We start from the raw sequence: 27,481 nt of genomic DNA, 5'->3' as shown, positions 1-27,481 counted from the left end.
GGAAATATTCATAGCAACCTGACCAATAACAGTGTAACTGATTAACATAATTTCTAGTGAAACATCTCAGTGGGCTTTGGTTCCAAGAAAAATACAGAACTGGTTAAAATGAGTTTTCCTTCAGAGGACGTTGGTGTACATCAGGTTTATGATTCTCTTTTGACTCAACCAGCCTCTCAGACATCAGTAGCCAGTGCCCACAGTCAACCAGTCCATCATGGCTGTTAACATCCCAGGAGTGATAGTGATGGGGGTTTTCTACCTGCTGGTTCTTGGGACCGGAATCTGGGCTTCTTTCAAGTCCAAAAGGAAACAGAAGAAAAGTGGAGCCACTGGAATGGAGATGGCCCTGCTGGGAAACCGGAGCATTAACGTGGTGGTGGGGGTCTTCACCTTCATTGGTGAGGAAGGAATAGCTGACAGAACTAGTATCTAAAGTGAATGAGTGTAAATGCAGTCAACTCATGAATCTTTAAAAAAAAACATGTCTATACTGACTGCTGTAAAATGAAAATTTGTTAGTCACCCTCTCAAAGTACTCTATGTATCTCTATATACCGCTATGTATTATCGAGATCTGATTCACAACACCAGGTCCGACATTTTTCAGAGAATTATCAACTCTCATTCAACCAGGAAGAATTTCCCTGACAATCTTCAGCTTTGTAAAAATCCAATGTGTCCTCTAAAAGCTAATCCTGGTGTGTCATAGTTTGTGTTTGTGTGTCATAAGAGAACAAACAGAGTTAACATAGGTTTGTGTGAAACAACACAACAATTTTTTTCTTGGTCCATGTCCAAAGTCAAGTCATCATCAGATGATGAAAATGTCTCACCAGGGCATCAGTATGGTCACATTTAACAATGTGGATTGCATGTGAGACTGATCATGACAGCAGCCTCCTCCTGGTTACTGTATATAATCATCTTCCTCTGACAATCTTCATCTCAACATATTCAAAGCCTGTTGATTATTTAATGATTAAGGTAGCGTGAGGACAACATGAATATTTGACTGGACAGGTAGGATGGCATTGGCAGAGAGCAGAGCACCACTGAAACCTGAGGGTGGTGCACCAGGTGATCCAAATTAAAACAACTACACCCACAGGTGTAGCTTCGGCCTTCATAGGAAGTACCAACCTACTCAGACTATCATATGGTCTTTCTGTAAAGACTCTATCTTTCACAGTATCAGACACTTAACAAGCTAGGTGGGAGCATCTGGATCCTTCACAGGAAAGGAAAACTTCAACTGGTTATAGTTTTGGACTTGAAGAATCTCTGGAATATCTGAAACACCAGTTTGAGGGTTCTGGAAGTAAGTATGTGGTACTTAGTCCAGAAGTATTGGTAAATGTCACACTACACTTCATTATGACTTAATATCCATCATGAATTTAGAGACAGATGAAAATAAATGAATATTTATTTAACATCTGCCATTGACTTCCTGTTTTGAAGACCAGACATGACACAGTCATCCTAGCAGTCAACTTTATGCGATTTTTCCAGACAACTTATGTACAACTTAAATTAGGTGATGTGTGCTTGCTATATTTTTATTTTAGACAGGCTCCATTAATGAGTGTGAATGTCCTGGTGTTCATCTATCCTGTAGCAACATGGATTGGAGGAAATAGCGTTGTTGGCAGTGTTGAGATGATGTGCACACCATCCATGGGGCTGATCCGGGTAATAGTTCTGTTCCTGTCTTACAGCTCAACGTTTACAATTGGTAAGAGTTTTATGACACGTCATAGAGTAATGTTTGTAGGAATATGTAATTTAACTACTGTGGTTTTACAGTAACATAGTTAGTCAGTTGTTTTGTCTTCCCTTCAGGTGGTTGAGCTGCATGTTTTGCTCCAACGGTCACTTTTTTACATTTCCTCAGGCGGAGCGAGGGACTGTCTTATCACGTTATGATATTCTGATAGGAAAAACAGTCAGACAGTCAGACATTTAACTTCGGAATGTTTGCATTCAACAAGACTATTGATTAAGCTGCTGTATTATACGTCTTAAAATAAAATCCCCCTGTTTATGATTAATTTTTGCCTTCATAATTTTTTCAAATTTGTTCCAATGAAGGAGGTCTGCTGTTTGTTAAACCACTGAGAGAAAGAAACTGTGTGACTCTGCTGGACCCTTTCCACATCAAGTATGGAAAAGTAGTGACGACTGGAATGAGTCTCATTTTGCTTTTTCTTGATGTCATCTGGCTGCCTTCAATATTCACAGCTTTAGGTAGTGTGTATATTGTATCTTCAAATATTTGCATATGTAAAGCCTTTTATTTAACGCCATATGTCACACAGTCAATGTGTGCGTCCTAAAACATAGTAAAACAGTTGTTACATCTGACAGGAGGAACCATGAGTGTGGTTCTGGATTTGCCGTTCTCTCTTTGTGTCTGGATCTCTGCTGCTGTTGTCATTATCTACACCCTGATGGGAGGTCTCTACTCTGTGGCCTACACAGATATTATACAGCTGGTCCTCATTTTAGGAGGTTTGGTGAGTTATGAAACAGTTTAACAGGCATACTGTCCATATTTTGCAAAGGTATTAATATCAGTTGTGACAATTGATTTAAAATTATGTATCATTTACTTCATTTCTCTCTCAGTCCATCTGTGTTCCCTTTGTCATGACGAGTCCTCACACCTTGGACATCAGTCAGACTCTGATGAACAACACCTTAAACGCTCCCTGGATTGGTCAACCAGAGATGAAGAAGATCTGGATCATGATTGATAACTTCTTTGTTTTTGTGAGGAAACTACAGTATGACCTATATCGAAGAAAACTTACTTTTGTGTCTATATTTGTGTCTATATGGGGCGGCAGTGGCTCAATGGTAAAGCGGGCGGTAGAGCAGGTCGTCCTATGATTTAAGATCGGCGGTTCGATTCCCGCTCCCGCCCCCCCCAAAATATACCCGGAGGTGAGCTGACAGTGGGAGGTGTCAGCTCATCTCCGGAGCACTGCCGAGGCACCCTTGAGCAAGGTGCCGTCCCCTTTACAAATTGCTCACTTGAGGCGCACCAAGAAGGAGCTGCCTGCCACTCTACCTCCCCTGCATGCCTACAGGCCCCCTTGTGTGTGTGTGTGATACAGGGGCCTGTACTCACATATATGTATGCATGTGTTTGTAATCAGTAGCTAGAGTGTGCTTTCTTAATTTCCCTTCGGGGATCAAACCAGTATATAAAATTAAAAAATATATATATATTTGTAGAATAATAATCAGCTTTAGTGTCAAAGTGAAAATAATTACCTGCCTACTTAAAAATTTTAAATTTAAAATGGATCTAAATACAAACTATTGAATTAACTGGTTTACTTCTCAGAGCCTGGGGGGTTTGGGATACCAGTCCTTCCACCAGAGGACCTTGTCAGCTTCTTCTACTGCTTCAGCAAAGATCTCCTGCTTTATTGCAGCTTTTATTATACTCTTATTTTCAATTCCTCCTATACTCATTGGAGCAGCTGCTGCGTCCACAGGTAATTATGTGAACCTTAAGTTTCGGTTCCAAACCTTTCACAACCTAACATCATTTAGAAATCTTTGCAAAGCCTGCTCCATGGTTCTGGTCTGTCCTGGTGGACCCCGGTAGGGCCTGTCATTGTGCTACCATGATCAGCGCCTCTGTGCTGCCTGTCTGTTCAGCATTTGTCAGACATTGACGTTTTTGTGATCTCAGCTATGGTGTATCCCATTATGGTGCCTGGCCCTCCTTGTTGAATGCTCCCCTTCATTGTCACTTTCATTGGGTTTCTTGAGAAAACTACAGTAGGTTGAGGTCAAATTTTAACTTTTTTACATTCAGGAACCAGATAAGATAGACAGACGAGGGAGAAGGCCAGTGTGAGTACGACCATAGATCAAAGCTAGTGCTTTGACCGATGACATTATTTTGTTTTCATTTAAATAAAGTAGGTCAGAGCAGTAGCTTTTATCTTTGACCTATGCAAGTAGATCAGGGTAACATTTTGAATTCAGGGTTGTTGCAGTCTGTGACTGCATTGGTTCTTCTTTGAAATGTGATACATATGATAACCCACTTTCACAAACAAACCACATGTCGCCAAACATGACCGATTCAACCTGTTGCTAATAATCCACATACAAAAGTCCCCCCTGTCCAGATGAACTCCTGTAAATTAGCAGCGACCACACCGATCACTTTTCCCGGCAGGATTTAGGCCACAGTATCAGGGGCTTTCGTCCGGATTTAGACACTTTTTGTCAACACGGTTTATACCCAAATTGTACAATGTCCACATGAAAGGACGAGTTAGTATTGTGAACTCTTGTATTTTTTTAAATCTAGCCAAAATATTTTGAATGCAGATTAAAAACACATCATGTTTTTCCTTGTTTTTCCTCGTTTTTTGTCCAAATCTCAGACTGGAACCAGACCACCTATGGTTCTCTATCTCCATATGAACGTGGAGAAACTTCACAATGTCTCCCCATCGCCCTGCAGCACCTCACCCCATCCTTCATCTCCATCATCGGTATTGGATGTGTGGCTGCTGCTGTGATGTCATCAGCTGACTCTGCTTTACTTTCTTCATCTTCTGTGTTCACCAATAACATTTACAAAAACGTCCTGAGACCTCAGGTAAGAAAATAGCACCTGACCTCATGCTCCCCTGTCAGAGACCGACACGGCCAGATGTTTCAGGGTAATTCCTCTGACCATCTCATTCACAAGAAAAAAAGAGTATTTCTTCAGAATACAGGGGAATATCTACAAATTTGATGGAAATTTTAATTTGGACTCACAAAACATGACAAGTTATAATTCAGGGATTCATAATTCAAATATGATACAATTACACACAAAATGGGATCAAACAGACATTCTGAAACAGGACAGCTCCCCGACGATTCACTGTTTGTACCTGGTTCACCTTCCAGCAGTCTCCCATTCAACAGGTCCTGACTATGGTTATTCCAATGAGCAATGAAAACAAGAATATTTCAACCACTGCTTATCAAATGACTGAAACAAAACTGAAGTAAATCCAATTGATTTTTTTTTTACCTTCTTGAAAACTGAAGTTCTGTTATTTGTTTAAAGACACAAAACATGAGGCAGGAGAGTGTAAATTAAGTTAAAACCGATTAAATGGAGAAACAGCTTATGAAGAGAGCAGTGTGAGCTGTCAACACAATGATTCACTCAATGTTCAGGTTGATCTTTATCTTCTCCCTTAGGCTTCGGACCGAGAGAGTCAGTGGGCAGTCTGGGCTTCTGTGGTGGTGGTGGGTGTGGCTGGAACGTCGCTTGCCATGTTGAACAAAGGAATTGTAGTGTTTTGGTTTCTTACTAATGAAATGTGTTACACTCTAACTTTCCCACAACTCGTTTGCGTCCTTTTTTTTAACATCTCCAATGGTTATGGGGCTATCATGGGTGTACCAGTGACAGTGATGTTAAAGCTTCTGAGAGGAGACCCATTACTAGGATTAGAACCAGTCCTACATTTCCCAGGATGCACTCTGGAGGATGGTGTTTATGTCCAGTATGCTCCAGTTAAGACCATCTCCATGCTGTCCACCACTGCTGCCATCTTGTGGTTCTCCTACCTGGCTTCTGTCCTCTTCAACAAAGGTGTTCTACCTGAGAAGTGGGATGTGTTCAAAGTGAAAGCCCAGCACTCACCAGTACCACTGACACCAGTAGGTGGCGCCATAGAGGAGGAGAAAGAGAATGAGGAAAATGAACAGAAACAACTCTCAGTGAGATAGGCAACGATGAACACTGTTCAGTAGTGTGGTTATCCTTTGTAGTATCCATAATCAGTGAGGTATTTTGCCTATATTATCACTCTGCAAGCATGTAAATTATATTTGGACTGAATCCAAACATTCTTGGGTGAAACAAACTTGACGTGCTGAAGCTTATGCTGTCATCCACAGATCTGTAAATTTGCAGAGTTCTGACCTCAGACATGGGAAAACATTTAGACTTTTGATTCAGAAACTACTTTTAATGACTTGAAGCATATTTTATGAAGTTCCTTATTGTAAGATTTGCTGACATGACTTTATCATACCAATCCTGTCTCTAAACAGCAGTCTTTATCTATTACCATGATGGCTGAGAGCAACCAATGAGTACATTTTCACAAAGTCTGTCTAAATCTAAGCTGCAACACCATGTCTATGAGCTAAAATAGCTGATATTGACAGAGTTTTAACTAGAGCTGACACTATTTATATCTGTCCTCCTGTTCATGTCCCACATGCCGTCCTCTCCCTGATCCTGCAAGCAAAATAAAACTCTGTTCTGCCAAACTTCCGCACAACTGTTGCATGTAACAGTCAAATATTGCATTGTTTTCAAGCCACCAACTTTGTTCCCTATATGTGATGAATTACCTTCTTCACCCCCCACCAATCACACTGTTGTTGCTGTTGTTTTATTGTTGTTGTTGACAGGTCTCCTATAAGATATTGGTATATGAGTTCTTTTATGTGTTCCATATGTGTTTACCATGTCCAGCAGTTTGTTTTTTGTTGGTTTGAACCTTGTGTGAAACTACTCCCTGGACTTGAGTTTACTAGTTCTGTCCATAATAGTGTTTTTCTGTCGTCAACATATCCAGTGTTTCCAGAATTCCTCTCCACCTTCCTGGATACAGTCAGTTCATTCCTGTCACCTGTGTTACTCAGTCACCTGCTGCTCATCAGTCAATCAACCCTCCTACTTGTACTCTGTTCAGCTGTTTGTTCCCTGCCAGATAGTTACAGACTTGTTCTACTTTCCAGCTACTTGTCCAACTGCAGATCTGACATATGATTGGAGTCAATGAAATAGATTAGCTGTTTGTGAACTATTCATTTTAAGACTTTAGCTAGTCAGAATAGTTAATGTCCTGTAACAGTTGAGGTCAGAGATAAAGCATCCTCTCAAAAGAGGAAACGTTCTGGCAGATTTCCATCAGAGGAGAAGAAAGTCTGTAGATAGTTTAGGACTACACTGAAGGTGGCTGAGATCCAGGCTGAAGTAGCTGTAGGGTCACGCTAAAGCTTTTTGTGATCCAGGTTGTGGTCGGTGTAGGCCCTGGCTGGTATCACCTGAGGTCCAGGCTATAGTAGGTGAATGCCCAAAATGAAGCCAGCTGAAATCCAGGTGGCAAGTGTAGGCCCAGGCTGAAGCTGTCTTAATGCAAGCTGTAATGCGTGTAGGCCCGGGATAAAGTTAGCTGAGATCCAGATGGAGCAGGTGTGGCTAAGTAGGTAGCTTTCTGAATGTCTGGGGTATTCACAGAAGAGCAGTCAGGTCTCCACCTCTTGGAAAGGTATAAAAGCAAACCTGTGTTGGTAGACAATTTAGTAAAAATACTATTACTATGGTTCCTAGAATTATTGTTTAAAGAGTTAAACTAAAATACTGTTTTACACGTGGCAGAGTCCACAACGTTGACTATGAATGTTAAGTAGTGACTAAGAAAATTGAATTTTCCCATGCTGACATTACTCTGTTACTGCGTGACCCCTTCATACATCTGAAAGGCAAGGTCAATGTCCATTTTATTTAAATATTTCCAGCAAACATTTGCGTGTACCAAAAGTGCGCACATGTATGAAATGTCAGTCTGCTTCCAAAAAGAACTAGTTTTTACTTGCGAGGGTAGTGGTTTGGATCCGATCTGTGATTCTTGACTCACCCAGTCTCTCAGACATCGGCAGCCGGTGCAGACAGTCCATCATGGCTGTTAATGTCCCAGGAGTGATAGTGATGGTGGTTTTCTACCTGCTGGTTCTTGGGACTGGAATCTGGGCTTCTTATAAGGCCAAAAGGAAACAGAAGAAAAGTGGAGCCACTGGGATGGAGATGGTCCTGCTGGGAAACCGGAGCATCAACTGGGTGGTGGGGGTCTTCACTCTGACAGGTGAGGTGAGCATAGTTGACAGAGCTAGTGTCTATTGTTTATGACTTAATTCCATCAACTCATGGATCTTCAGAAAATTATAACAGTGAATCCTCTTCAGTTTGGTTCATCCAGATGAACAAATAGCACCACTTATTCCCATCTGTTTAAACCATATTAGACATTCCTTAGAAATTGTCGGCAAAGTTGGTCTTCAGATTTGTAGAAATCCCCATAGTACTATTATGAAAGCTTCTCGTGGGGTCAGCTTGTGAGGATGTGTCATAGTAGAGACAGAATTAAAATAGCTGTTTGTGAAATGAAACAAATTGTAAAAAATATTTCCTTGATCCGTGTACAAAGTTAAGTCAACATATGATAAACGTTCTTTTAGAAGACAGGCAAAAACAGATTCTCTAGCTTTACTGGATCCTGCTGGCTTCGCTCCCTCTGTGGCAATTGACACTGCAGATTGCAACCTGCTCTTATGTTGACATTTTTTTGTCCTGTCCTGCTCTAAAATGCTAACAAACATGGACAGTACTTTGTTGTGACACCATCTGGCTCTGCCCTGAGCCAGAGCAATCTTACATCCTGTCAAAATGTGTGCCATGGTGCTCCTTTGGCTTTAGAGGAGCACCATGGCACATTGAGTTGCCTCTGTTTCCCATCTGTATAGGTTCTCAGGACTAGGAAGGGTGTCATTGACAGCCCAAAGCAGGAACGAGATTTAGAATAGCTTGATCCTTCCAAAGATCAGCCCATATCACCTTCCTCTTGGGGAGGTCTCACCTTGTCTAGTTTTCTTGGGATCCTAGCTCCACGACTCTTGACTTTCTGTTTTCACTGTGGGTTCTTTATTTCTACTTGAACTATAGCTTTTCTCTCCAATGGATTGGCTTTCTTCTACCTTTGGAAGCGGCTCATTGCCAGTCATCACCTTGTGCATATATCTCCGATGATGTCCTTGAGCTTAATGTTCCATTCTGCTTGAGCTGGAGATACTGACGACTCCCGCTTTTGTACTGACCTGGATTTTATTCAAGCTTCTCAAACCATGTTGAGTTTTTATATGGCACTTAGTCCAAGGCTATCGGTAAAATTCAAACAACAGCTCATTATCTTGTATGCTATGAATTGAGAGATGGACCGTTTGCCTGGCAATTAAATTATTTGATGTGTTAGCTGTAAATTTATTTTAGCCATGCAACATTCATCATAATCAATTTGAAAAGTTGTGTGTTCATCTGTCTTGTAGCAACGTGGATTGGAGGAGGTCTCATTGTTGGCAGTGTTGAGATGATGTGCACACCATCCATGGGGCTGATCTAAGTAATGGTTCTCTTCCTGTCATTCAGCTCAACTTTCATAGTTGGAAAGACTTTTATTACACCTGGTAGGATGGTGTTGGTATGAATGTGTAACCTACGCGGTGTTTGACAATGGAATTACACTAATATTTCCCCCCCGTCAGTTGTTTTCACTTCCCTCCAGGGGATTGAGCTGCTTTTCACTTTTTTACGTTTCCTCAGGTGAAGCGAGGTAATGTTTTATCTTGTTATTATATTCTGAGAGGAAGAACAGTCAGACAGCTGTAGGTGAGGTGGAGGTGGACTCCTACCTCACCTGGGTCAGAGGCTACCAGACAGAGTGACCAATTTTTCAGGCTAGGGTCAGCGTCAGGGAGGTGGTTATGGGGCTCCAAAAAGGACAGTCTTGGCTCCCTCCTGTTTCCCCTCTGGACAACTGACTTTCAACATCTTTCAGATTCCTGTTTTGTAGCCACCACATGATTAATAGATTTAATGATTTCAAATCACTTTGGAAAACAATTACCATGTGATTCATGAGCAGACAGCGCAGGTAATGCAAACCATCAAACAAATGTTACTAAATCTCTTTGCAATGTATACATTCAAGAAATGGTTCAAGCTCGCATTTCCTCCATCTTAAAATAATTTCTTTGACATGCTTTTTCTTGCCCTCCATTTCTTTGTGTTTCAATGAAGGAGGTCTGCTGTTTGTCAAACCACTGAGAGAAACTGACGATGATGGACTCTTTTCACATAAAGTATGGAAAAGTAATAACGGCTGGAATGAGTCTTTTCAATTTTAACTGACATCATTTGGTTGCCTTCTACACTCACTGGTTTAGGTACAGTGTGTACATTGTATTTTACTATATTTGTATATGTATAACATTTCTAACCACTTCTATCAATTTCAATTTTAGTGATTTTTTTTATCGTATTTTAGTACACAATTATATCCTACAGGAGGAAGCATGAGTGTGGTTCTGGATTTGCCGTTCTCTCTTTGTGTCTGGATCTCTGCTGCTGTTGTCATTATATACACCCTGATGGGAGGTCTCTACTCTGTGGCCTACACAGATGTTATACAGCTGGTCCTCATTTTAGTAGGATTGATGAGTTATCAGACAGTTGAACAGGCATAAAATATTAAACGACTCCTGTATTCGTTTTTCTCTCTCAGTCCATCTGTGTTCCCTTTGTCATGACGAGTCCTCACACCTTGGACATCAGTCAGACTCTGATGAACAACACCTTAAACGCTCCCTGGATTGGTCAACCAGAGCTGAAGAACATCTGGATCATGATTGATGACTTCTTATATTTTGTAAGGAAACTACTGTATGACCTTTATCAAATAGAATTCACTTTTGTCTCTATAGATATCTGTAGAATAGTGATCAATGTCATATATATTTGTAGACTGAACTGTTGTTTGGTAACTGAAGAGTCAATTTTAGATTCACAGTGAAATAAACTACAGTAATCCCTCGTTACTTGCTGTTAATGTGTCCCAGGAACCACCCGCAAACACAAAATTCCACAATATAGCAACAAACTATTATTTACTCATTTAAACGTTTATGAACCCTCCCCATACTGATATTAAACCAACTTACCCTGTATATCTGTATTACCTTTTCCTACACTCTTATAGACTGTTTAAAGAACTTTTTTATCTCACAGGAGCGTGCTGCGTTTCGAGACTTATGGAATGCAGCACACTTCCGGATGGCGTCAGCCATCACGTAGAACGGTATCACGTGACTACCCACTAAGAATCAGCGATGTAGTGAAGCCACGCGTGTTGATTACTACAGGGATTACTGTACTTCTAAATTTGAAATGGATGTAGATGCACAACACCCAATTATCTGGTCACTTCCAGGCCCTGGGGCGTTTGGGACATCAGGCCTTCCACCAGAGGACCTTGTCAGCTTCTTCTGCTGCTTCAGCAAAGATCTCCTGCTTCACTGCAGCTTTTTGTCATACTCCTATTTTCAATACCTCTCATTGAAGCAGCTGCTGCATCCACAGGTAATAATGTGAACCTTGTGTTTCTGGTCCAAACCTTTCTAAAACTAACATTTCATGATCCATTCTTCACTCATCATTGTCCATTGTCCAGCAAGGCCGACAAGCGGGTGTAGATGAGCCAATTGCAACCGATTGTTTACAGTCGCTTGTCCACCTTGTTGATCACGGGTCTGCTGGAGCCTAACCCAGCTGGGTATGAGTGAGAGGCAGGGTAAACCCTGGGATGAGATTGCTGCTCATCACGGGGTCACTCATTTGATGGTACAAATTCTAATTGATTCAATGTTAACACATTTTAACAGTTTAACCGAAAAGACAACATCACGGATACAAGCGACTGAAATGAGTTTCCTCTGTAGAGTGGCTGGGCACACCCTCAGAGATAGGGTGAGGAGCTCGGAGTAAAGCTGCTGCTCCTCCACATCAGGTGAAGCCAGCTGAGGTATGTTGGACCACCGCCCCGGATGCCTCTTGGACGCCTTTAGCCATGTCCTATACCGGAGAGAACTCTGAGAAGACCTCTGATGGAAGAGGTGTCTGGGGAGAGGGAAGTTGAGGTTGGACGGATTTTAACACTAATCTTTGCAAAGACTTTGCACCACGGTTCTGGTCTCTGTGCTGCCTGTCGTTTTGCATTGTCAGTCATTGGTAAATCTTAGTGATGTCAGTTGCTTTCTCTGTCTGATGGTGGTACATTTTCCTTCTTTACACAAAATAATGGGACTGCAGATCAAAAATAGATCATGTGATGATTCTTTGAGTCCTCTCATTTGTCCTAATCTCAGACTGGAACCAGACCACCTATAGTTCTCCATCTCCTTAAGAACGTGGACAAGCTTCACAATCTCTCCCCATCGCCCTGCAGCACCTCACGCCCACCTTCATCTCCATCATTGGTATTGGATGTATAGCAGCTGCTGTGATGTCATCAGCTGACTCTGCTTTACTTTCTGCATCTAATATCTTCACCAACAACATTTACAAGAGCATCCTGAGACCTCAGGTAAGAGAATTCACCTGACGTTATACCTCCCTGTCACAGACATGTCCAGATATTTAAAGGGTGTTCCTTTAACCATACCCTTTACAATAATGAACAATTTCTCCAGAGCACTGTGAGGGAATTTTCACAAATTGCTGTAAATGTTCACTTGGACTTTGGCAAAACATGAATGTAACTACAACTCAGGAACTCACAAACAATGGGGTTAAACAGACATTCAGGAACAAAATAGCTCTTTATTTAAAAAAACAATCAGGATCATTTGGTATAATGCCTGAAACAAAATTATCAAATTGGCCCTGACCACAAGATGTATGAAATCTCAAACACAAATGCATGTACAATTAGCATTAGCAGAGATTTCAAACTTCTTGACAATGACTACAATCACAATATTATGAGAATTCTATTAGAATTATGAGCATATTTGTGAGCCTAACACAGGGCACCAAAAATGTTGGGTATATTGGTGACAATTTTTTTTATGAAAATATGATTAATTATAATAGAAATAAATGAAAATAAAGAGTAGCTTTATTAAATGCTTCTTTCAAGGCAGCATGGATGGCAGCAACACTGATGCACGTGAACTAAAACTCATACATGTGAGGCTGAGGCAGGCTGCTGGTGAGCTTATTCCTAAAGAACAGTTTAACCCAAAGACTAAAGATCACGGCCAATTAACATTCAGGACTCTTTCTCCAGAGGTTTGTTGCTGCATCTGCAGAAGAGCCAAGCGCTGTTGGTGTCTGTGGTGGCCGTAGGCGTGGCTGGAACATCTCTCACCATAGTGAATGACAGTATCTCGGTGTTCTGGTTCCTTGGTTTTGAAGTGTGCTCCATCATCATTTTCCCTGAACTCCTCTGTGTCCTTTTCTTCAATGTCTCCAATGGTTATGGGGCTATCATGGGTGTACTGGTGGGATTTATGTTAAGGCTGCTGAGTGGAGACACGTCACTGGGATTAGAACCAGTCCTACATTTCCCAGGATGCACTCTGGAGGATGGTGTTTATGTCCAGTATTCTCCAGTTAAGACCATCTCCATGCTGTCCACCATTGCCGCCATCTTGTTGTTCTCCTACCTGGCTTCTGTCCTCTTCAAAAAATGTGTTCTACCTGAGAAGTGGGATGTGTTCAAAGTGAAAGCCCAGCACTCACCAGTACCACTGTCACCAGGAGGTGGCGCCATAGAGGAGGAGGGGAATGAGGAATTAAACAGAAGCAACACTGCGAGTGAGATATAGCCAGTTAGGAACCCAGTGTGTCCCTGTGTGTTCAGTAGTTTGTTTCTTCTTGTGTAGTATTCATAAGTACTACTAAATCATTGAAAGTGAATCACTCAAATTTTAATTACAAAATAGTATCTGAATTCTGAAAAGTTGTTCATTGGTCTGAAATAAATCTCTTCCTGCATTTACATTGTTGTTTGCTGTTGAAAGACGGAAAAGAAAATATGTTAAATTAGAAAAGTTCAGGCAAATAATTGCCTGAACTTTAATATATAATAATATTGTTGTCCATAACGTGTGTGTAAAAGCCCCTACACGGCATGTACCACTGTCAAATAGTGGAAATGGCTGATACCAAGAAGACCTACCAGTGGCTGGATAAAGCTGCACTGACCATGGAAGCACAAGAACAGTCTACCCCCAGACTGAGGCCTCCTAAAACGATAAACTGGATGAAACTAGTTTTGCCTTCGGATGGCGTTGGTTTACATCAGGTTTATGATTCACTTTTGACTCAGCCAGCCTTTCTGACATCAGCCACCAGTGCCCACAGTCAACTAGTCCGTCATGGCCGTTAACGTCCCAGGAGTGATAGTGATGGTGTTTTTCTACCTGCTGGTCCTTGGGACTGGAATCTGGGCTTCTTTCAAGTCCAAAAGGAAACAGAAGAGAAGTGGAGCCACTGGAATGGAGATGGTCCTGCTGGGAAACCGGAGCATCAATGTGGTGGTGGGGATCTTCACCATGACAGGTGAGGACGAAACAGCTGACAGAACAAGTATCTAAAAGGTATGATTGTTTTTCCATCCAGTCATGACTCTTAAGGAAATTATCTTTAGGACTACAAATTAAGTTTGTGCGCATGCACAGACCAACTTTCATCTGCACTTTCAGAATTGTTCATCCAGATGAAGAGCAAACGGCACCACATTTTCCAGTCAGTCTAAATATCTGAAATAACGTTCCTTCTAAATTATTTGCAGAGTGGATCTTGAGAGAGAAATGTTTATTAGTTTTCAGAGTGTGCCTCTGGGACATGACAAGGTATTTATCACAACCTGAGCAGGAGGTCTATTCAGACAAGTCACAGGCAAGTCAATCATCCCAAAAACAGTTGTTTCCAGGACACCAGGTGTGGAATATCTGTTTAAAAAATGTTTTAATTCTTTAATTAAAAGTGACTAGTGCATTCCTATTCATAACACTATGATTCACTGTGGTGAATTATGTAATGATTAAGGTAAACATGAGGACAACATGACTGACTAAACAGGCAGGACGTCATTGGCAGAGTAGAGCAGCACTGAAACCTGAAGGGGTCTAAATAATCACAGATCACCAGGTGCTCTAAACTGAAGTAACTCCACCCACAAGTGGAACTTCTGCATTCGGAGGAAGTACCAACTTAATCGGGGGACTGTCACATGGTCTTTCTGCAAAGAGACTATCACTAATTTGGTCCGCACCCAATACCTGCCTCAGACCTCCTGTTTTGAAGGCCTGTCATGACAGTCATCATAACATTCTCCAAATATTATCTTCTCTAAAGACAGTTTGTCTGCAATTAAATTAGGTAGTGTATTGTTTTTAATCAGGTAATATTGATGACATGCAGAGTCAATAGTCATATGATCATCTATCCTGTAGCAACGTGGATTGGAGGAAGTGCCATTGTTGGCAGTGTTGAGATGATGTGCACACCATCCATGGGGCTGATCCGAGTGATAGTTCTGTTCCTGTCATACAGCTCAACGTTTGTAATTGGTAAGAGTTTTATTACCTCTGCTAGAACAGTGTTTGTGTGGATGTGTAACTTCACCATTATGGTTTGACAATGACATAGAATCACACTAATATGTACCCTCCATCAGTTGGTTAGTCGTTTTGTCTTCCCTTCAGGTGGTTGAGCAGCTTGTTTTCCTCCAACAGTCACTTTTTTACATTACCTCAGGTGAAGCGAGAGAACATCTTATCATGTTATAATACTCTGATCAGTACAACAGTCATACAGCTGTAGGTGTGAACAAAGTCAATGAGTCCACCTGTTTGTCATCACCTGGTATTTCCCTGCTCCTGAAGCCCCACCACTTTCTTGTAAACCACAACTTGAACTTGATGGTGGACTCCTACCTCACCTGGGTCACAGGTTACCTGATGGAGTGACCTTTTTGTCAGGCTGGGGGCAGCGTGAGGGAGGTGGTCATGGGTAGTATGGGTAACAAAAGGGACATATTCCTGTCATGTAGCCACATAATAATTATGATTTCAAATCACTTTTGAATATAATCAAAAAGATTAGTGAGCAGAGCGGGAATTACATTTCAAATTTTGCCAAACCAACTATTTTTGTCGCAGACATACGACGAAGTAAATCAAGACATTGGGCCGGTAGTAGCACAGTCCACTAAATCTTGGACTGTGGACCCAAGAGTGTTCTGGTTCATGACACATGTGGGCCACAACATTTGGAGTTTGAACTGATAGAGAGAGGTGCCAGTTTACCTCCTGAGCATTACCGAGAGCCTTTGAGCAAGGCATCTCATTGGGTGCATCGTGAAGGAGCTGCCCACCGCTCTACCTCGCCATCATTTGCATGCCTACAGGCCTCTGGTGTGTGTGTGTGTGTGTGTGTGTGTGTGTGTGTGTGTGTGTGTGTGTTAGGGGCCTGTACCAAAATACATACACATGTGATTAACAGCGACTAATGTGTGCTACAGTAAACAAATAATTTCTCCTACGGAAGATTAATAAAGTGATTTCACTTTTTTCATTTAAACTTTTTATACTGAACTCAAGATCATTACAGTTAGCATTTACTGCATTTTAAAATACTTTTCCTGTTTGTTGTCTTTCCCTTCATTTTTTTTTTTTAATGTGTTCCAATGTAGGAGGTCTCCTGTTTGTCAAACCACTGAGAGAATTAAACTGTGTGACGATGCTGGACTCTTTCCACATCAAGTATGGAAAAGTAATAATGGCTGGAATGAGTCTCATTTTGCTTGTAATTGATGCCACCTGGCTGCCTGGAACACTCACTGGTTTAGGTAGAATGTGTATATTGTATCTTCATTTGCTAATATATGTACAAGATTTTATTTTGCACAATCTATTAGTGTGTCACTAAACAGTAAGTCTTGAGTTTCATTATATCCTACAGGAGGAACCATGAGTGTGGTTCTGGATTTGCCATATTCTCTTTGTGTCTGGATCTCTGCTGCTGTCATCATTATCTACACCCTGATGGGAGGTCTCTACTCTGTGGCCTACACAGATATTATACAACTGTTCCTCATTTTAGGAGGTTTGGTGAGTTACCGGACAGTTTAACAAGCATATTTTGCAATTAAATGTAGTAATAATTATGTAAAATTATGAACTTTTCTCTTCTTTTGTCTCTCAGTCCATCTGTGTTCCCTTTGTCCTGACGAGTCCTCACACCCTGGACATCAGTCAGACTCTGATGAACAACACCTTAAACGCTCCCTGGATTGGTCAACCAGAGATGAAGAAGATCTGGATCATGATTGATAACTTCTTATATTTTGTAAGAAAACTTACAGTATGTCCTTTAATAAATAGAATACACTTTTGCTTCCATAGATAAATATAGAATAGTGATCAATGTCGGATATAACTATTGTATTGACTGTTTTAGAGATTAAGATGATGCAGATGCAAATTAACAAATGATCTGGTTTACTTTCAGGGAGTGGGGGGGTTGGGATACCAGGCCCTCCACCAGAGGATCTTGTCAGCTTCTTCTACTGCTTCAGCAAAGATTTCCTGCTTTGCTTCAGCTTTCTTAATACTCATATTTTCAATACCTCCTATACTCATTGGAGCAGCTGCTGCATCCACAGGTAATGGTGAACCATAAATTGATGGTCCAAATCTTTCTAAAGCAGACATTTGATGATCCATGTTGATTCATCGTCCATCGTTGTCCATTGTCCCACAAGAATGAAAAGCGGGTGTAGATAAAACAATTGCTATCGTCTTGTCAAAAGCCACTTGTGCACCTTATGGGTTACAGGTCTGTTGCAGCTTATCACAGCCGAGTACGGGTGAGAAGTGGGGTACACTCCAGATGAGATGTGAGCTCATCACATGGCCACTAATTTGGTTAAAGACATTTTGATTAACTTCAACACAAATCTTTGCAAAGCTTTTGCACCATAATTCCGGTCTACCCTGGCTTCCATGGCCTTTGTGTTGAAGGCCTGGTCTTGTGCTGCCGCGATCAGCACCTCTGTGCTGCCTATCTGTTTAACATTACCCAGTCATTGGTAGATCATAGTGATGTCAGTTACTTTGCCTGACGGTGGTACCTCCCATGTTGGTGTCCTGCCCTTCTTATTGTTTACTCCTCTTCCTTGTCACCATCATTGGGTTTGAGGTATACATTCAGCAACTGGTCATTTGGAGTGTGGGGTGGAGTTGATTGATATGACGTAGGTGGAAGTAGGCAGACCTGGTGATGTTGCTATTGTGTGACTTTTAGGATAGTGTACTGTCAAGGATGACAGATTTAGAAGACTGATTTAGCAGGGAGAATCTCCCTGACATACTTACCCGTGAGGATGGGATGGGCGTTCCGCTGTTCAATGCCTGAGACATGACTTGGGGTTAACAGCACGAGTTCCACTCCTACAAGACGAGGACAGGTTCTCACCTGACATCAGGTACAGGTGGTGAACAGCCAACGCTCCATCTATTCATACATGTGACGACAACATGAAAATTCAATTCTTGGTCAGGTCAATCTTAATTGGTTGTGCAAAAATAACATGTATGACACCCCCTTTTTATACCCCAATTGTGTAATTTCCACATTGAATTACTGCTTAGTGTTGTTAAACCTTTTTTATCTAGCTAAGATTTTGGAATGCAGATCAAAAACATCATGTGATGATTCTTTCAGTCTGTCTTTTGTCTTTCATCCAAATCTCAGACTGGAACCAGACCACCTATGGTTCTCCATCTCCATATGAACGTGGAGAAGCTTCACAATCTCTACCCATCGCCCTGCAGCACCTCACCTCACCCTTCATCTCCATCATTGGTATTGGGTGTGTGGCTGCTGCTGCGATGTCATCAGCTGACTCTGCTTTACTTTCAGCATCTTCTGTCTTCACCAATAACATTTACAAGAACATCCTGAGACCTCAGGTAAGAAAACACACCTGACTTCAAGCCCACCTGTCCATCTGTCTAGATATTTAAAGGCTGTTACTCTGACCATCTCATTCACAAAAATGAAAACGATTAGGTCACCCTCCAGCAGTTTCCCATTTAGCAGGTCCTGAGTATAATCATTCTGACTAATCCCTGAAGGCTACCAGACTTTGAAGCCTAATGTAAATGACATCTATCTCAGTTGAATTTAGGTTAAAGAACATTAGAATGTGAAATTATCCTTGCGAGGGAGCTCTCCAGATGTCTTGCAAACATAACGTGAATAAGAAGACATGTTGGTGAGGATGTCAAAACAATATACCAGAGGTGAAGGCAGGATGAACATAAACCAGACTATTTCTTTAGTGATTATGATCTGTTAATAATGGCTCTCAGAGCCCTGTAATAAGTGATAGTAAATAAATAAAATGAACAAACATATTCCATTGCTTGAAACATTGGGTAAGTTCGATTTTATTGAACCTGATTTGATCTCTTCCTCTGTCTTATTCACCTGAAATAAGTAACAAATCAGAGTTAAAGATTAACAAAGACATTGTTCACTTGCAAAAACGGTCAGTGTTGACTAGCAAGTATGTACAGATTGCTAACTTGGACAATCCAACTGAAGGCTTGCTACAGATTGGCCCCAAAAACTAATGCAAACCCAACCAAAGTGAGCTAAGACAGACTCTTTATCAATCATTTGACGAAATATCACTCACCAATACTTCATGAACGTGTGAACAACATCCCATTTGAAGTTAGTAACAACAAATACGTTTGGAATATAACTAGTCATGTGGGTGATGATATTACTTAGGCCATCTGAAAGTGATGTGGGTTCATAATCATAACCAATGGGGTACATTCATTACTCACTAAATCCAGGACAATTTTTGAAAGTAGTCTCAGGTTGTTGACATTCTGACAAAATATTGAATATAAAACTGAACATCTGTGTGGGTTAGGGTATCAGATTGAGGTAAATGAAGAAGAGCAGCCACAAAAAGGCTGATTCACTTAACCAACTTTAAGCAAGTCCAGTTGAATCTTTCTTTGATTATTATAAAGACAGAAAACATGAGGCAAGAGAGGACACATTTCATAAAAACTGGTAAGATTGATTAAAAAAAGTAGAAATAAAGCAGTGAGAGATGTCTACAGATTATATCATGTTTAGATGATCTTTATCTTCTCCTTTAGGCTTCGGACCGAGAGAGTCAGTGGGTGGTCTGGGCTTCTGTGGTGGTGGTGGGTGTGGTCGGAACGTCGCTCGCCATGTTGAACAGAGGAATTGTAGTGTTTTGGTTTCTTGCTAATGAATTGTGTTATATTGTTATTTTCCCACAACTTGTCTGTGTCCTCTTCTTTAATATCTCCAATGGTTATGGGGCTTTAATGGGTATACTGATACCACTGATGTTAAAACTGCTGAGTGGAGACCCTTTACTAAGATTGGAACCAGTCCTACATTTCCCAGGATGCACTCTGGAGGATGGTGTTTATGTCCAGTACGCTCCAGTTAAGACCATCTCCATGCTGTCCACCATTGCTGCCATCTTGTTGTTCTCCTACCTGGCTTCTGTCCTCTTCAACAAAGGTGTTCTACCTGAGAGGTGGGATGTATTCAAAGTGAAAGCCCAGCACTCACCAGTACCACTGTCACCAGTAGGTGGCGCCATACAGGAGAAAGAGAATGAGGAATTAAACAGAAGCACCACTGAGTGAGATATAGCCAGTTATGAACCCAGTGTGTCCCTGTGTGTTCAGTAGGTTGTTTCTTCTTATGTAGTATTCATAAGAACTACTAAATCATTGAAAGTGAATCACTCAAATTTTAATTACAAAATAGTATCTGAATTCTGAAAAGTTGTTCATTGGTCTGAAATAAATCTCTTCCTGCATTTACATTGTTGTTTCCTGTTGAAAGACGGAAAAGAAAATATGTTAAATTAGAAAAGTTCAGGCAAATAATTGCCTGAACTTTAATATATAATAATATTGTTGTCCATAACGTGTGTGTAAAAGCCCCTACACGGCATGTACCACTGTCAAATAGTGGAAATGGCTGATACCAAGAAGACCTACCAGTGGCTGGATAAAGCTGCACTGACCATGGAAGCACAAGAACAGTCTACCCCCAGACTGAGGCCTCCTAAAACGATAAACTGGATGAAACTAGTTTTGCCTTCGGATGGCGTTGGTTTACATCAGGTTTATGATTCACTTTTGACTCAGCCAGCCTTTCTGACATCAGCCACCAGTGCCCACAGTCAACTAGTCCGTCATGGCCGTTAACGTCCCAGGAGTGATAGTGATGGTGTTTTTCTACCTGCTGGTCCTTGGGACTGGAATCTGGGCTTCTTTCAAGTCCAAAAGGAAACAGAAGAGAAGTGGAGCCACTGGAATGGAGATGGTCCTGCTGGGAAACCGGAGCATCAATGTGGTGGTGGGGATCTTCACCATGACAGGTGAGGACGAAACAGCTGACAGAACAAGTATCTAAAAGGTATGATTGTTTTTCCATCCAGTCATGACTCTTAAGGAAATTATCTTTAGGACTACAAATTAAGTTTGTGCGCATGCACAGACCAACTTTCATCTGCACTTTCAGAATTGTTCATCCAGATGAAGAGCAAACGGCACCACATTTTCCAGTCAGTCTAAATATCTGAAATAACGTTCCTTCTAAATTATTTGCAGAGTGGATCTTGAGAGAGAAATGTTTATTAGTTTTCAGAGTGTGCCTCTGGGACATGACAAGGTATTTATCACAACCTGAGCAGGAGGTCTATTCAGACAAGTCACAGGCAAGTCAATCATCCCAAAAACAGTTGTTTCCAGGACACCAGGTGTGGAATATCTGTTTAAAAAATGTTTTAATTCTTTAATTAAAAGTGACTAGTGCATTCCTATTCATAACACTATGATTCACTGTGGTGAATTATGTAATGATTAAGGTAAACATGAGGACAACATGACTGACTAAACAGGCAGGACGTCATTGGCAGAGTAGAGCAGCACTGAAACCTGAAGGGGTCTAAATAATCACAGATCACCAGGTGCTCTAAACTGAAGTAACTCCACCCACAAGTGGAACTTCTGCATTCGGAGGAAGTACCAACTTAATCGGGGGACTGTCACATGGTCTTTCTGCAAAGAGACTATCACTAATTTGGTCCGCACCCAATACCTGCCTCAGACCTCCTGTTTTGAAGGCCTGTCATGACAGTCATCATAACATTCTCCAAATATTATCTTCTCTAAAGACAGTTTGTCTGCAATTAAATTAGGTAGTGTATTGTTTTTAATCAGGTAATATTGATGACATGCAGAGTCAATAGTCATATGATCATCTATCCTGTAGCAACGTGGATTGGAGGAAGTGCCATTGTTGGCAGTGTTGAGATGATGTGCACACCATCCATGGGGCTGATCCGAGTGATAGTTCTGTTCCTGTCATACAGCTCAACGTTTGTAATTGGTAAGAGTTTTATTACCTCTGCTAGAACAGTGTTTGTGTGGATGTGTAACTTCACCATTATGGTTTGACAATGACATAGAATCACACTAATATGTACCCTCCATCAGTTGGTTAGTCGTTTTGTCTTCCCTTCAGGTGGTTGAGCAGCTTGTTTTCCTCCAACAGTCACTTTTTTACATTACCTCAGGTGAAGCGAGAGAACATCTTATCATGTTATAATACTCTGATCAGTACAACAGTCATACAGCTGTAGGTGTGAACAAAGTCAATGAGTCCACCTGTTTGTCATCACCTGGTATTTCCCTGCTCCTGAAGCCCCACCACTTTCTTGTAAACCACAACTTGAACTTGATGGTGGACTCCTACCTCACCTGGGTCACAGGTTACCTGATGGAGTGACCTTTTTGTCAGGCTGGGGGCAGCGTGAGGGAGGTGGTCATGGGTAGTATGGGTAACAAAAGGGACATATTCCTGTCATGTAGCCACATAATAATTATGATTTCAAATCACTTTTGAATATAATCAAAAAGATTAGTGAGCAGAGCGGGAATTACATTTCAAATTTTGCCAAACCAACTATTTTTGTCGCAGACATACGACGAAGTAAATCAAGACATTGGGCCGGTAGTAGCACAGTCCACTAAATCTTGGACTGTGGACCCAAGAGTGTTCTGGTTCATGACACATGTGGGCCACAACATTTGGAGTTTGAACTGATAGAGAGAGGTGCCAGTTTACCTCCTGAGCATTACCGAGAGCCTTTGAGCAAGGCATCTCATTGGGTGCATCGTGAAGGAGCTGCCCACCGCTCTACCTCGCCATCATTTGCATGCCTACAGGCCTCTGGTGTGTGTGTGTGTGTGTGTGTGTGTGTGTGTGTGTGTGTGTGTGTGTGTGTTAGGGGCCTGTACCAAAATACATACACATGTGATTAACAGCGACTAATGTGTGCTACAGTAAACAAATAATTTCTCCTACGGAAGATTAATAAAGTGATTTCACTTTTTTCATTTAAACTTTTTATACTGAACTCAAGATCATTACAGTTAGCATTTACTGCATTTTAAAATACTTTTCCTGTTTGTTGTCTTTCCCTTCATTTTTTTTTTTTAATGTGTTCCAATGTAGGAGGTCTCCTGTTTGTCAAACCACTGAGAGAATTAAACTGTGTGACGATGCTGGACTCTTTCCACATCAAGTATGGAAAAGTAATAATGGCTGGAATGAGTCTCATTTTGCTTGTAATTGATGCCACCTGGCTGCCTGGAACACTCACTGGTTTAGGTAGAATGTGTATATTGTATCTTCATTTGCTAATATATGTACAAGATTTTATTTTGCACAATCTATTAGTGTGTCACTAAACAGTAAGTCTTGAGTTTCATTATATCCTACAGGAGGAACCATGAGTGTGGTTCTGGATTTGCCATATTCTCTTTGTGTCTGGATCTCTGCTGCTGTCATCATTATCTACACCCTGATGGGAGGTCTCTACTCTGTGGCCTACACAGATATTATACAACTGTTCCTCATTTTAGGAGGTTTGGTGAGTTACCGGACAGTTTAACAAGCATATTTTGCAATTAAATGTAGTAATAATTATGTAAAATTATGAACTTTTCTCTTCTTTTGTCTCTCAGTCCATCTGTGTTCCCTTTGTCCTGACGAGTCCTCACACCCTGGACATCAGTCAGACTCTGATGAACAACACCTTAAACGCTCCCTGGATTGGTCAACCAGAGATGAAGAAGATCTGGATCATGATTGATAACTTCTTATATTTTGTAAGAAAACTTACAGTATGTCCTTTAATAAATAGAATACACTTTTGCTTCCATAGATAAATATAGAATAGTGATCAATGTCGGATATAACTATTGTATTGACTGTTTTAGAGATTAAGATGATGCAGATGCAAATTAACAAATGATCTGGTTTACTTTCAGGGAGTGGGGGGGTTGGGATACCAGGCCCTCCACCAGAGGATCTTGTCAGCTTCTTCTACTGCTTCAGCAAAGATTTCCTGCTTTGCTTCAGCTTTCTTAATACTCATATTTTCAATACCTCCTATACTCATTGGAGCAGCTGCTGCATCCACAGGTAATGGTGAACCATAAATTGATGGTCCAAATCTTTCTAAAGCAGACATTTGATGATCCATGTTGATTCATCGTCCATCGTTGTCCATTGTCCCACAAGAATGAAAAGCGGGTGTAGATAAAACAATTGCTATCGTCTTGTCAAAAGCCACTTGTGCACCTTATGGGTTACAGGTCTGTTGCAGCTTATCACAGCCGAGTACGGGTGAGAAGTGGGGTACACTCCAGATGAGATGTGAGCTCATCACATGGCCACTAATTTGGTTAAAGACATTTTGATTAACTTCAACACAAATCTTTGCAAAGCTTTTGCACCATAATTCCGGTCTACCCTGGCTTCCATGGCCTTTGTGTTGAAGGCCTGGTCTTGTGCTGCCGCGATCAGCACCTCTGTGCTGCCTATCTGTTTAACATTACCCAGTCATTGGTAGATCATAGTGATGTCAGTTACTTTGCCTGACGGTGGTACCTCCCATGTTGGTGTCCTGCCCTTCTTATTGTTTACTCCTCTTCCTTGTCACCATCATTGGGTTTGAGGTATACATTCAGCAACTGGTCATTTGGAGTGTGGGGTGGAGTTGATTGATATGACGTAGGTGGAAGTAGGCAGACCTGGTGATGTTGCTATTGTGTGACTTTTAGGATAGTGTACTGTCAAGGATGACAGATTTAGAAGACTGATTTAGCAGGGAGAATCTCCCTGACATACTTACCCGTGAGGATGGGATGGGCGTTCCGCTGTTCAATGCCTGAGACATGACTTGGGGTTAACAGCACGAGTTCCACTCCTACAAGACGAGGACAGGTTCTCACCTGACATCAGGTACAGGTGGTGAACAGCCAACGCTCCATCTATTCATACATGTGACGACAACATGAAAATTCAATTCTTGGTCAGGTCAATCTTAATTGGTTGTGCAAAAATAACATGTATGACACCCCCTTTTTATACCCCAATTGTGTAATTTCCACATTGAATTACTGCTTAGTGTTGTTAAACCTTTTTTATCTAGCTAAGATTTTGGAATGCAGATCAAAAACATCATGTGATGATTCTTTCAGTCTGTCTTTTGTCTTTCATCCAAATCTCAGACTGGAACCAGACCACCTATGGTTCTCCATCTCCATATGAACGTGGAGAAGCTTCACAATCTCTACCCATCGCCCTGCAGCACCTCACCTCACCCTTCATCTCCATCATTGGTATTGGGTGTGTGGCTGCTGCTGCGATGTCATCAGCTGACTCTGCTTTACTTTCAGCATCTTCTGTCTTCACCAATAACATTTACAAGAACATCCTGAGACCTCAGGTAAGAAAACACACCTGACTTCAAGCCCACCTGTCCATCTGTCTAGATATTTAAAGGCCGTTACTCTGACCATCTCATTCACAAAAATGAAAACGATTAGGTCACCCTCCAGCAGTTTCCCATTTAGCAGGTCCTGAGTATAATCATTCTGACTAATCCCTGAAGGCTACCAGACTTTGAAGCCTAATGTAAATGACATCTATCTCAGTTGAATTTAGGTTAAAGAACATTAGAATGTGAAATTATCCTTGCGAGGGAGCTCTCCAGATGTCTTGCAAACATAACGTGAATAAGAAGACATGTTGGTGAGGATGTCAAAACAATATACCAGAGGTGAAGGCAGGATGAACATAAACCAGACTATTTCTTTAGTGATTATGATCTGTTAATAATGGCTCTCAGAGCCCTGTAATAAGTGATAGTAAATAAATAAAATGAACAAACATATTCCATTGCTTGAAACATTGGGTAAGTTCGATTTTATTGAACCTGATTTGATCTCTTCCTCTGTCTTATTCACCTGAAATAAGTAACAAATCAGAGTTAAAGATTAACAAAGACATTGTTCACTTGCAAAAACGGTCAGTGTTGACTAGCAAGTATGTACAGATTGCTAACTTGGACAATCCAACTGAAGGCTTGCTACAGATTGGCCCCAAAAACTAATGCAAACCCAACCAAAGTGAGCTAAGACAGACTCTTTATCAATCATTTGACGAAATATCACTCACCAATACTTCATGAACGTGTGAACAACATCCCATTTGAAGTTAGTAACAACAAATACGTTTGGAATATAACTAGTCATGTGGGTGATGATATTACTTAGGCCATCTGAAAGTGATGTGGGTTCATAATCATAACCAATGGGGTACATTCATTACTCACTAAATCCAGGACAATTTTTGAAAGTAGTCTCAGGTTGTTGACATTCTGACAAAATATTGAATATAAAACTGAACATCTGTGTGGGTTAGGGTATCAGATTGAGGTAAATGAAGAAGAGCAGCCACAAAAAGGCTGATTCACTTAACCAACTTTAAGCAAGTCCAGTTGAATCTTTCTTTGATTATTATAAAGACAGAAAACATGAGGCAAGAGAGGACACATTTCATAAAAACTGGTAAGATTGATTAAAAAAAGTAGAAATAAAGCAGTGAGAGATGTCTACAGATTATATCATGTTTAGATGATCTTTATCTTCTCCTTTAGGCTTCGGACCGAGAGAGTCAGTGGGTGGTCTGGGCTTCTGTGGTGGTGGTGGGTGTGGTCGGAACGTCGCTCGCCATGTTGAACAGAGGAATTGTAGTGTTTTGGTTTCTTGCTAATGAATTGTGTTATATTGTTATTTTCCCACAACTTGTCTGTGTCCTCTTCTTTAATATCTCCAATGGTTATGGGGCTTTAATGGGTATACTGATACCACTGATGTTAAAACTGCTGAGTGGAGACCCTTTACTAAGATTGGAACCAGTCCTACATTTCCCAGGATGCACTCTGGAGGATGGTGTTTATGTCCAGTACGCTCCAGTTAAGACCATCTCCATGCTGTCCACCATTGCTGCCATCTTGTTGTTCTCCTACCTGGCTTCTGTCCTCTTCAACAAAGGTGTTCTACCTGAGAGGTGGGATGTATTCAAAGTGAAAGCCCAGCACTCACCAGTACCACTGTCACCAGTAGGTGGCGCCATACAGGAGAAAGAGAATGAGGAATTAAACAGAAGCACCACTGAGTGAGATATAGCCAGTTATGAACCCAGTGTGTCCCTGTGTGTTCAGTAGGTTGTTTCTTCTTATGTAGTATTCATAAGAACTACTAAATCATTGAAAGTGAATCACTCAAATTTTAATTACAAAATAGTATCTGAATTCTGAAAAGTTGTTCATTGGTCTGAAATAAATCTCTTCCTGCATTTACATTGTTGTTTCCTGTT

The 27,481-nt window shown here is 41.1% G+C and overlaps 3 protein-coding genes and 1 long non-coding RNA gene across 4 annotated transcripts; all 4 read left to right on the top strand.

Annotated features, from left to right (window-relative positions):
* LOC137604069 (high-affinity choline transporter 1-like) lies at positions 1-6,449 on the top strand. The gene is made up of 8 exons (XM_068328003.1): positions 1-401; positions 1,622-1,738; positions 2,095-2,250; positions 2,371-2,519; positions 2,632-2,775; positions 3,356-3,509; positions 4,416-4,633; positions 5,233-6,449. Exons 1-8 carry the CDS (start codon positions 218-220, stop codon positions 5,764-5,766), a joined length of 1,656 nt encoding a protein of 551 aa, XP_068184104.1. The 5' UTR covers positions 1-217; the 3' UTR covers positions 5,767-6,449.
* Positions 6,450-11,623: 5,174 nt separating this feature from the next.
* LOC137604201 (uncharacterized) lies at positions 11,624-13,598 on the top strand. The gene is made up of 3 exons (XR_011037390.1): positions 11,624-12,245; positions 12,801-12,872; positions 12,951-13,598. It is a non-coding gene; the product is annotated as an uncharacterized lncRNA (long non-coding RNA).
* Positions 13,599-13,998: 400 nt separating this feature from the next.
* Positions 13,999-20,551, top strand: LOC137604134 (high-affinity choline transporter 1-like). The gene is made up of 8 exons (XM_068328071.1): positions 13,999-14,227; positions 15,124-15,240; positions 16,365-16,520; positions 16,634-16,782; positions 16,877-17,020; positions 17,183-17,336; positions 18,428-18,645; positions 19,858-20,551. The coding sequence occupies exons 1-8, from the start codon at positions 14,044-14,046 to the stop codon at positions 20,380-20,382; spliced, it is 1,647 nt and encodes a 548-aa protein (XP_068184172.1). The 5' UTR covers positions 13,999-14,043; the 3' UTR covers positions 20,383-20,551.
* A 361-nt stretch (positions 20,552-20,912) lies between these two features.
* Positions 20,913-27,453, top strand: LOC137604139 (high-affinity choline transporter 1-like). The gene is made up of 8 exons (XM_068328083.1): positions 20,913-21,125; positions 22,022-22,138; positions 23,267-23,422; positions 23,536-23,684; positions 23,779-23,922; positions 24,085-24,238; positions 25,330-25,547; positions 26,760-27,453. The coding sequence occupies exons 1-8, from the start codon at positions 20,942-20,944 to the stop codon at positions 27,282-27,284; spliced, it is 1,647 nt and encodes a 548-aa protein (XP_068184184.1). The 5' UTR covers positions 20,913-20,941; the 3' UTR covers positions 27,285-27,453.
* The last annotated feature ends 28 nt before the right edge of the window (positions 27,454-27,481 follow it).

The sequence above is a fragment of the Antennarius striatus genome, chromosome 11, assembly GCF_040054535.1.
Source record: "Antennarius striatus isolate MH-2024 chromosome 11, ASM4005453v1, whole genome shotgun sequence".
Classification (NCBI taxonomy): domain Eukaryota; kingdom Metazoa; phylum Chordata; class Actinopteri; order Lophiiformes; family Antennariidae; genus Antennarius; species Antennarius striatus.
The sequence above is the reverse complement of the archived record's forward strand: the minus strand, read 5'-3'. Positions and strand labels throughout refer to the sequence as shown.

Coding starts and splice junctions, on each gene's coding strand:
- LOC137604069 (XM_068328003.1), top strand. CDS start 218: ATGGCTGTTAACATCCCAGGAGTGATAGTGATGGGGGTTTTCTACCTG. Junction 1,739..2,094: donor CAGCTCAACGTTTACAATTG/GTAAGAGTTTTA, acceptor GTTCCAATGAAG/GAGGTCTGCTGTTTGTTAAA. Junction 4,634..5,232: donor AAAACGTCCTGAGACCTCAG/GTAAGAAAATAG, acceptor CTTCTCCCTTAG/GCTTCGGACCGAGAGAGTCA.
- LOC137604134 (XM_068328071.1), top strand. CDS start 14,044: ATGGCCGTTAACGTCCCAGGAGTGATAGTGATGGTGTTTTTCTACCTG. Junction 17,021..17,182: donor TTGATAACTTCTTATATTTT/GTAAGAAAACTT, acceptor GTTTACTTTCAG/GGAGTGGGGGGGTTGGGATA. Junction 17,337..18,427: donor AGCAGCTGCTGCATCCACAG/GTAATGGTGAAC, acceptor TCCAAATCTCAG/ACTGGAACCAGACCACCTAT.
- LOC137604139 (XM_068328083.1), top strand. CDS start 20,942: ATGGCCGTTAACGTCCCAGGAGTGATAGTGATGGTGTTTTTCTACCTG. Junction 21,126..22,021: donor GGGGATCTTCACCATGACAG/GTGAGGACGAAA, acceptor TCTATCCTGTAG/CAACGTGGATTGGAGGAAGT. Junction 22,139..23,266: donor CAGCTCAACGTTTGTAATTG/GTAAGAGTTTTA, acceptor GTTCCAATGTAG/GAGGTCTCCTGTTTGTCAAA.